Source organism: Antennarius striatus, chromosome 14 (assembly GCF_040054535.1).
Source record: "Antennarius striatus isolate MH-2024 chromosome 14, ASM4005453v1, whole genome shotgun sequence".
Taxonomy (NCBI): domain Eukaryota; kingdom Metazoa; phylum Chordata; class Actinopteri; order Lophiiformes; family Antennariidae; genus Antennarius; species Antennarius striatus.
Genome location: NC_090789.1, coordinates 19221486 through 19232249, shown reverse-complemented (window position 1 = coordinate 19232249; position 10764 = coordinate 19221486). Strand labels below are relative to the sequence as shown.

The window sequence follows — 10764 nt, the reverse complement described above, 5'->3', positions numbered from 1 at the left end:
TTTATGGAGCACGTTTAGGTAACGTTAACTATCAATTCTTCTTGCGGCTCGTTGGAGTTTACATACCTGCACAACAGCCTGTCTGTTCACTAGCGATCACGTCACATGACTCCTCACGATTAATTGATAATGCTGGAGTTGAATGTCCTAGATTGTCTGACTGGTGGTGTTGCGTCTTCTTTCCTTCACTGTCTCTGCAGAGAGAAGCAGGTCTAACTTTCTGTATCGTTTTGTTTTCATTATTTTAATGAGTCCTTGGTGTAATCACCACCTGTTGGAGATATAATCGGGGGGACTGTGTGTGTGTTGGAACCCCCTTATCCACAGCGGTAACTCCGGTCAGAGAGCAGGCACCACACAGGGAACAGTTGATTTCTGGCATTAAATCAGTAACTTGCAGTATTACAGACCATAATTTCATGAAGGACTCAGTTTTGTAGTTCACCGCTTTCCAGAATCGCCTCCATCCAACGGATGTGTCCTCCTGCAGCGGAGCAACAGGCGCTTCTCCGTCCTGATTTCACCCCCTACCACAGAAACCTGCCCTGCAGACAGTCCATACATAATATAGTATACATAATAATATATACAGTATATATACATACATAATATAGTATACATAATAATATAATATATATACTGTATATATATATATATACACACACACACACATATACACATATATATATATACACACATATTAAGGATAATAACTACATTATTCACATCGCCATTATTAACAGTGCAATTAGCAGCCAGCATGACTGGAGCGATTCACGTGACCAGATCACCTAGCATAGCTATAACACGACCAACCTCACTAGCGCAGCTAGCACGATTAGCGTGGCTAACACGACCAGCCTCACTAGCGCAGCTAGCACGATTAGCGTGGCTAGCGCAATTAGCACAGCTAGCGCGACTTTCAATTCCCGTCTAATCTGAATGAACTCATATATATGCACATATATGTGTACCGCCCAGCAGCGGACCTCCTCCACCCACCACTGAATGGCAGCAGAGCTGCTGTCCTTTATTAAACAGAATGTGGATTTCTAGTGACTCTCTCTCTCCCAACCTGACACGGTCCAGCAGCCCCCCAGGACAGAGTGGTAGAGCCGCAGCTGACGGCAAGGAGCAGACCCGAGTAGACCCGCCCTCAGGTGGCCAGAGATACCGGGAGTCTCACCCGATTGGTCAGCACTCCTGTCACATCACTCATCACCTGCATGCTGTGCTGCCAACCAATCACCACCGTTTTCTAAAGCCAGGGCTACAATCGCCTAGGAACCCACAGTGCATCTGAGCTGTCCTAGAAGGTGCCTGACTAAATTTTTAAACAACACGATAACGATGATAACGTAATAAAGCGAAGGAAATTTACGACAATAAGTTTTGTGTTTTAAAGATTTTTAGCTATAAGTAGAATATCTTTCTATTTTTTTTCGTTTATAATTTTTTTAAATTTTGTGATTAATCTCCAGGGATCCGCAAGGGAGGCACTAAAGAGCTGCACGCGGCTCCGGAGCCGCAGGTTGCTGACCCCTGCAACAGTAACCAGCTCCATCATCCAACAACAAGAAGCAAACAAAATGATGTAAAAAAATTGGTACATTCTGAAACTAAATGAACCCAACATGTAGGAAAACTTAATTGTTCTTGCAAGATGAGAGAAACTGATCTGAGAAAATATTAATTTTGCAAGTTTTAAAGGATTTTCAAACAATTTACCAATATGTGATTAAAGAAAAAAAATGCTTGAAATGACAACAGGTAAATTCTATTTAATATTTAATTTTCTATTTAATATATTTCCCAGTGAGTCACAGACTCCAGAGTCGTTCAGCCTCTAGAAACTCTGCCTGATGTCTGTCATTTGTGCTCACAGCTGAAGTCGCAGCCTCTTTAATCCCCAAGACAATGTCAGCCAAAAGATACTTATTAATAACCAACTGTGGCCCAACTGACATAACTGACATACCCCCCCCCCCACACACACACACAACCCCCGCCCGTATCCCATCCATCCCCAGGAGGAATCCAATTATAGCCGCACAGGCCAGGTGATGGAATAGAGTTACAGGACGGCCATTCCTCCCCAGTGTCGCTTCATATTGTATTTTGTCTTTATCACAACTCGTCACCCCGTCAACAAGGTGCTTCCTGTGCCCCCAATATGTTATCAATATATTATCAATATATTATCAGACAGGAAAACCTGACATGGTCCTCCATGAAGTTTTGCATCCGCCTCTTCATCCCAGGACTGGAATAAAACTGGACGAAATGGTTCGGACTTGACGAAAAAATATTTTTAATATTAAATTAACTCTTTTGTGCTTTTTCAAAAAAAACTTTAATTAACAAAAAAAAAAAAATCACCCTTTACCTGTACAAGACATTGCATTACACAGCAGTGGTTCCCAACTTGAACTGTATGTTCCACTCCAGGTCTGCATCGTATAAATGTTTTGTAACTGGGGTTTTATTTTATGAACTGTATTCACAGTTCATGTATTCACAGATAGAACCACAGCTAGATTACCTCATTCCTGTTAGGGACCGTCACCAAACCCCACAGGGACTCCACTCAGAGGAGCGCCGGGACAGAAGATGCAGTTCATATTGCCGACCTCTGTTAACATCCATCAGGAGCTGTGAGGCCTTAATCCCTCAGCATGTCTTTGACTGTAAACCTAAATAGATGCTGATAGTGTTCCTCTGACTTAATGACAACAGCAGCTGTTGTTATCTATCTATCTATCTATCTATCTATCTATCTATCTATCTATCTATCTATCTATCTATCTATCTATCTATCTATCTATCTATCTATCTATCTATCTATCTATCTATCTATCTATCTATCTATCTATCTATCTATCTATCTGTAATGTATATATATTTTTAGGTTGTTAAATTATTATTTTAATAGAAATATATATATATAAATATATATATATAATTAGAATAATAATATATGTTTTTTAAAAATATATAGATATTAAAATAATTCTATCTATCTATCTACAACAGACAGACAGACAGACAGACAGACAGACAGACAGATAGACAGAGTATATATATAGTCATAGCTTGTCTGTATAAAGTGAGGGGATTAGAAAGGGGAGTGCCTCCTCCTCCGTCTCATATATGGTCTCCTACGTTTGTCTCCATCACTCTGTCAGGCTCCCAGGTCGTCTGTCCTGCATCTATCTGTGATCTCCTGTCTAGTCAGTGTTTGTGCAGAAGTACCTCAACCCTCTGTCAACATGGAGGCCATCAAGAAGAAGATGTTGATGCTGAAGCTGGACAAGGAGAATGCGTTAGATCAGGCAGAACAAGCTGAGGCAGACAAAAAGGGAGCTGAAGAGAGAAGCAAGCAGGTGGGTGAGACGAACACATCGAACACGCTAAACACGCCAAACACGCCAAACACGCTTGATTCTAGATCGATGGTCACAAATCTGAGTTAATCTCTCACAAAAGATTGAATGGATGTTGTCAAATTACTTGGACGTATTTGAAGGAAAATGATCTGGTCCCTCAAACAAAAAAAAAATGTTCCCAAGCTTCAAACTGGGATTCAGTTTCAGTAAATTAAAGAAACCACAAATACAAAAATGGAAGGAACAATTACTAATAATGTATGTACATCATTACACTCTATTTCAAACAGTGAAAAAATTGGTTAAATAACAAAAGTTATAGAAATAAGGGAAACATACGCTGCAAAGTGTCTGATATACTGCAGAAAAAGACAAAACTAAATCGTTTGAGACAAAACTAAATTCACTACGAGAGGAAGTAAGGAGGAGGACACAAACTCACAAAATAAGAGTATATATAAGAGTATGCCGATGATGTTTGTGAAGAAAATTTCGCAACAACACAAAAGACTTCTGTACCAACACGTCTGTGACTCGGTGATGATGTTTCTTCATTAAAGTCTGGACTGACAGATGAAGAACGAGTTCAAGGAATGATCATATCGAGTCAAAAACTAGTTCAAGGCACCGTTTATCTAGACTGGGTTCATTTCAGTCCCACCTGAATGAAAAAAGTCATGCTTTAAATGAACAGAATGGAGACGAATCAGATGTGAGGCCAACAGCACTTTAGAGGAACAGGACTGTCATCATTTACTGAGGGTTCAGAGGTGCAAAAGTTAGCTGGAAAGTCTTCAAGAGACTTACAACCCAAGGTGTCATCTATTTTCTTATTTAATATATTCAGTGTTTAACCTGAAATTCCCTCAGGTTACTTTTTAAAAAAAAAATTATTTATTTATCCATTTATTTATTTATTTAACTATTATTTATTTATGTATGTATTTATTTATTTATTCATTTATATATTTTATTGTTATTATTTTTATATATATTTATACATTTTTATATATTCTTTATTATTTTTATTATTTATTTATTATTATCTCTCTGGTTACACTTGATAAAAATGAAAAGCAGTTTACCAGTATCATTGTTGTATATGATTCTAGTTCAACAACTGATACTACAATAATGGAACATTAAAATACATAAAAACATGTGTGAGGATAAAAATGATCTGATCAATATATTTTATTTTCATTCTTTTTTAATATTTCAAAGCTACTAATTCTGTTCGATTTCCCCCCCAAACCCAGCATGAAGACGAGCTTCTGCAGATGCAGAAGAAGCTGAAGGGGACGGAGGATGAGCTGGACAAATACTCCGAGGCCCTGAAAGACGCTCAGGAGAAGCTGGAGGTGGCCGACAAGAAGGCAGCAGATGTAAGTCACCGGTGTGAGACGTTCATGACACCGAGGTGAACTAACGTCGGTCATCTGGTCTATGTTTGACCGGTTGTTCTCCTCTCTACCACAATGGAGGCTCAGACATGGAAGACAAGAGAAGGTGTGTGTAGGGGACAGAGGAGGATGAACATTTATTTCTCATCCATGCATCCAGAGACTCTTCACGGGGCTCTGAGGAGCTGCCAGTGTAAACCAAGCCTGTGTGATTTCCTGGCATTCCATTCTTCTGGTGCCCTGCATGGACCCCTCACAGCTGTTGGGGGGATTCACAGTCCTGCTTTGGCCATGATGTCACACATTCAGCCTTGGCTGGGGGCTAAACAATGGTTCGAGTCCATTTTAAGTGCATCATCTGTTCCTTCCAGGTCACAGTATCTGTCCAGCTTCAGGCTCTGCTTTTAGCCAGTCCATTAGAGTGAGTAGGAAGCTTTTTAGAGGCTCACATAGACAGGACTTTCTGGGACTATGACCCATCCTGTCGAGAGCAAAAGAACGGAATTAAGGAGGAAATACTGAATTACAGCTCTTATTATTCTCTAAAACTCAGTCCCTGGTGAAGAATCTATGTCTCATCAACTGTTAAAACAAGCATTACCAGCATGGGGTCAGTTAAATGCCCAAAATCTGTAGTCTGAGGTAAGTAAATATAGCGCTTAATCATAGGACTTTTCAAAACATTTCAACAGACAAAAAAGCCCAACAGAACCCTCCAGAACATAAACGACAGCGGCGTTGAAAAACTCCCTCATTGAGGAAGAAATCTCTGGGCAGGACCCGGACTCTGGAGGGCGGTCATCCACCTTAAATCATCAGTTAGTCCAATCAGAGTGGAGCTTTACCAAATAATAATTGAGCAAATTACATTGTACTGAAGCTGTCAAGATCAATTTTCCATTAAATTCATTAACTTTCAAAAGACTGCAGCTGATTGTGACGTCAAAATATGAATTTATTGTCGTAAATGCATCTGTCTGCGCCGCTAAGAAGACATGACCCATCAGTTCACCAGAGCTGAGAAGTACAGACGTTCATCAGTCCGTCCAGCAGGGAGGTAAAACCATACAAGTGTTTTCAGAATACATATTTAAATAGGAAATGTCTGACACACACACACACACACACACACACACACACACACACACACACACACACACACACACACACACTGCAGACGGATGTCATGTTCTGTTAAATGGACTGGGGTGTGGTGCCAGGACTCTCCGGAGCACAAATCCACCACACCACTGGTCTCAGTGAGGACAAAGGCTCGACCGGCATCGGATCAGCTGGTGTCACGTCGTGTTAACTCTGTGGTGGTGGTGGTGGTGGGGGGGGGCACACTGTCCTCACGCCAGACCACAAATCTGAACAACTCATTACAGATTACATGCTGACTCTCCTTTGACTGAATTGAATTTCTAATTTCTTTCCTGCTGTGTTAACACAGATTTCATTATGTTACCATGAGATCTCCTTTTCCCTGATGTAGTCCAGAAATGTATCAAAACATAAACAAATAAGCAAACAAACAAACAAACAAACAAACACAATTTGAACGCTACTGTATCTTCTGTTGTAATCGCATCTAATCTGGTCAGGATTATCAGAGGTTGTACTTGTAATACAGTTAATTTTTAATACATCGATTCATGCATGTACAAAACAATCATTGTATTTTTAAATAAAAAGAATTGAACAGAATTTATCAGATACAGGATAATCAATTATTAAAGAATGAAAGAAAAAGTTGGTCCTTATAAAAAACAGTATAAATATGTACTCATATTTTACAGTATACATACAAGTACTGTGTGTAGAAACCTGATGCATGCGCTTCACATGTCCGACTGCGTCTGTCAGAATTTAAAAGAATGTTCTAAATCCAGACACTGATCAGCCCCATTTAGAACACAAAGTGTTTCTTTGTCCGGTAAAAGTCTGTCAGCTCTACATTATTATTATTATTATTATTATTATTATTATTATTATTATTATTATTATTATTATTATTATTATTATTATTATTATTATTATTATTATTATTATTATTATTATTATTATTATTATTATTATTATTATTATTATTATTATTAATTTTTTTAAATTATTATTATTATTATTTTTATTATTTTATTATTATTATTATTATTATCATTAAATAGCCAGAAGCAGCACCTAAAATGTCTGAGTCATCACAGACCTCGTTATAGGTAATGATGAAGATAATGATGAAAATCAATCAATCAATCAATCAATCATCCAACTTTTATTTATAAAGCGCTAAAACACAGCAATAGAAATTTCAAAGTGCTTTAACAGACAGAGAAACCCAACAGAGCAATCATGAATAACAGTGACAGGGAAAAACTCATTGAGGAAGAAACTCTGGACAGGACCCAGACCATAGTCTGGGTCCTGTCATCCATAGATGATGATGACGACGATGATGATAATGATGATGACGATGATGGCGTCTGTGCTCAGGCTGAAGCAGAAGTGGCGTCCCTGAACAGACGCATCCAGCTGGTGGAGGAGGAGCTGGACCGCGCTCAGGAGCGTCTGGCCACGGCTCTGCAGAAGCTGGAGGAGGCTGAGAAGGCTGCTGACGAGAGCGAGAGGTGAACCCGGCGGTTCTCACTGTTAGCTGAAGGCCCTCATGTGGCAGGGCGTACTTTTACATCGTGTGTAACGCAATGCGTTGTGTGTTTTGTGTGTGCGCACAGAGGTATGAAGGTGATTGAGAACAGGGCTCTAAAAGATGAGGAGAAGATGGAGCTCCAAGAAATTCAGCTGAAGGAGGCCAAACACATCGCAGAGGATTCCGACCGCAAATACGAGGAGGCGAGTGTTCTCGACAATAATCAGTCGACAATAACGCGTGGAGCCCAGCGATACGCTGACGTGTTTTTGTGTATTTTTTACAGGTGGCTCGTAAACTGGTGATTGTTGAAGGGGAGCTGGAGCGTACAGAGGAGAGGGCGGAGCTGGCAGAGGCGTGAGTTTCTCCTCCAACAAGCTGACTGACTTCTTCAGTTGACTTTTTCTCCTCCTTCAAGCAGCTGTTTGTGTCCTCAGGAAATGTGCTGAGCTGGAGGAGGAACTGAAGAACGTCACAAACAACCTGAAGTCTCTGGAGGCGCAGGCAGAAAAGGTGGAAGCAGAACACACCGCTGACGCAGCAGCATGGAATCCAGCATGGAATACTAACCTAAGCTAACTCTAAACTTAATCTAACCTAACCCAAACCTATTTTAGATCACTGAGGACAATATTGAAGGATGGAAATCTCTCTAAAGAGAAACAAACTGATATTTTCTTTGATAAACATGTAAATTATTCGTCAGCTGATGTAAGAAATTTGCTTTTTGAACCTGGAAAGTGTTTTCAGAATTGTGCTTTAAAGCATCATTTCTGTGTCGTTCTGTCCATCATGTGTTCTTTATTGTGTTCCTTTGATGGATGCTTGAGACCTGCTGCACTCTGTTGATGATCAGAACAGGTTTTGGTTAACTCATGATTCTGTGTACATTCAGCAGTTATGTCTTGACACCACTTTTCATCAGTAACATTCTAAATCGACGTGTTTTTTTAAATGTCTATGCTTTTTTTTTTTTTAATCTTCTCACCACAGTACTCTCAAAAAGAGGACAAGTATGAGGAAGAGATTAAGGTCCTGACTGACAAACTGAAAGAGGTGAGGATGATGTTCACACATTTAAACCTTCAGTTTTCTGAATCAAATCCAACAAATGCTCCTACCAGAAAATTAAAGGAACACACAGAAGCTCCATGACGAAATTATTCAAGTTAAAAATTGTTCTAACAGACGTTGTACAACTTGTTGACATCAGAAGTCAACAACAGTCAATGGGAACCCAAATTATAGACCCACTGATTTTTTGAGCAGTGTGTTTTATTGTAGTTATTATGATATACTTGTCATCTGCTGAAGTTACGACAGAAGTCGTCTTGTGTTTGGTCTTCTCAGGCTGAGACCCGAGCTGAGTTTGCTGAGAGATCTGTGGCCAAGCTGGAGAAGACTATTGATGATCTGGAAGGTATAGTCACTACAATACCCCCCCCGGTACCACTGATTCCATGAACACGACAGATAAAACCGTGTTAACCCCAAAGGAAGTGCTCATGTCAGAGATTGCTCCAAATTGAAGGAACAATACAAGATTAAAAAAACGAGCAAAAATAAAAATGTAAGAAGTGCCCAGCAGAAAAAATATAGAAGAATTATAAATTATTTTTGACAGGCCTACATGAAAGTCCCCTTTCAGATTCAGCTCTTCTGAACAGCCACATATTTACAAGGTTCTACCTTTTTCTGTCTTGAAAGTCATTTATAGTATGAATCTCAGCTCCACTGTTCTTCTTTCCCTTTGCACACGTTGTTCCATGTCTGTGTGGACATACAGATGAGCTTTATGCCCAGAAACTCAAGTACAAAGCCATCAGTGAGGAACTGGACCACGCCCTCAATGACATGACATCCATGTAAGTAACGATGGGATGACAGTTCAAGGAAACGCCGACCACTTAAAACACAGGACATGTAATGACGTTATGACATCACATCAGCGTAATTCATAGTTTTGTTGATGGTGTAACTTCCTTCTTTTTGTGTCGTGATTAAAAAACAAATAGAAAACTAGAACCAATGCCGTCAGGGACTGCAACATCCTGCGACACCCCTGAATTCAAAATTTTACCCTGACCTACTTGCATAGGTCATAGATCAAAGCTAGTGCTCTGACCTACTATCATTGATCATCATTGACCAAAGCACTAGCTTTGATATATGGTCTTACTCACATTGGCCTTCTCCCTCGTCTTTGTATCTGAGTGTACAAGTAAAAATTTGACCTTGACCTAGTTTTTTCAAGGTCAAGGTCATCCTCTCATTTTCATCCCCTTTGCTGCCTGAGTAATGTGCTTTTGGTTTTGTCTTTCTATCTGCAACGGTTGCGAAGATATTTGGTGGACAAACGGACGGACACACCAACACTGACAATTACAATACATCACCGCTTAGAAGTGGGACGTAAAAAAAATTATAAATAACTGTAAAAGGATCAAATTAATGTATTTCATCAATTTCAGGAGCCTGATTCCCATTTAACCTCACTCAGCAGGAGGTAAACCTGTAGTCAACACAGAGGCAGATTCCCAATAATCAGTAATATGAACGAGTCAAAACAACAATATAATGTAGTTGACTATCAACAAATGTCCATGGATCCATCCATTTCCTTGATAACCAATCAATCAGTAATCATTTCATCTTGAGTCTGGGTGTCGGGTTGCTGCTGGATTCTATCCCAGCTAACTTTGGACGTAGTTTTTAAACACAAACTTAAACTCTGTCTCTTCTTGTTTCAGCTGAACGTCCAGAAGCTCCACCATCCTGTGTAGCTTCAACACTTCGAGTTTCAAGAGTCCTGACCCCCGTCTGACCCTCGTCTTCATGTCGTCTAAAGACTCTCTGCCTGTTTCTCAGCTGTTGTATTCTGTTTATAGGATTTTATCAAAGCGTCCATCAAACCAGTTCTTCCTTAATCTCTACTTCTTGTTGGTGCCTCTGGTTCTTGACCCGTCTTCTTGATTGTATGGTTCCTTTCTAAGAATGTGTTTGTCTTGCTCATCGTTGTACTGCAGTCTAAGCTCTTTTCTGCATCAGTGTTAAATATGGGATGCTTGACATAACGGATTTGTGGCATGTCTGTTCTTCTTGCACTTTTTTTTTATATTAGCATGTTCCAAATCCATTTTAACTCAATCACAATTTACAGACCTTAAAGTCACTTAAGATATTTTCCCAATTCTTTATTTGATTCACTCATGAACCTTTCTGAAGAAAAGACAATTGTAATCATCTTGTCTTCAGCCGTCGTATGACGGAGTTTAATTTATGGACTCCTGATTTAAAGCTTGGTATTAGAGGTGTAGCCCCTGTCTGAGGT

At 39.6% G+C, this 10764-nt stretch overlaps 1 protein-coding gene across 2 annotated transcripts; it reads left to right on the top strand.

Annotated features, from left to right (window-relative positions):
* Positions 1-3126: 3126 nt before the first annotated feature.
* Positions 3127-10507, top strand: LOC137607004 (tropomyosin alpha-3 chain-like). 2 transcript variants are annotated; one of them, XM_068332393.1, is made up of 10 exons: positions 3129-3383; positions 4646-4771; positions 7280-7413; positions 7519-7636; positions 7720-7790; positions 7871-7946; positions 8427-8489; positions 8784-8853; positions 9220-9298; positions 10184-10507. In XM_068332393.1, the coding sequence occupies exons 1-10, from the start codon at positions 3270-3272 to the stop codon at positions 10185-10187; spliced, it is 855 nt and encodes a 284-aa protein (XP_068188494.1). In that variant the 5' UTR covers positions 3129-3269; the 3' UTR covers positions 10188-10507. The 2 variants fall into 2 exon arrangements, with proteins under 2 accessions (XP_068188495.1, XP_068188494.1); XM_068332394.1 differs by lacking the exon at positions 10184-10507 and having other exon boundaries at positions 3127-3383; positions 9220-9302.
* The last annotated feature ends 257 nt before the right edge of the window (positions 10508-10764 follow it).

Coding starts and splice junctions, on each gene's coding strand:
- LOC137607004 (XM_068332393.1), top strand. CDS start 3,270: ATGGAGGCCATCAAGAAGAAGATGTTGATGCTGAAGCTGGACAAGGAG. Junction 7,637..7,719: donor CCGACCGCAAATACGAGGAG/GCGAGTGTTCTC, acceptor TATTTTTTACAG/GTGGCTCGTAAACTGGTGAT. Junction 7,791..7,870: donor AGGGCGGAGCTGGCAGAGGC/GTGAGTTTCTCC, acceptor TTGTGTCCTCAG/GAAATGTGCTGAGCTGGAGG.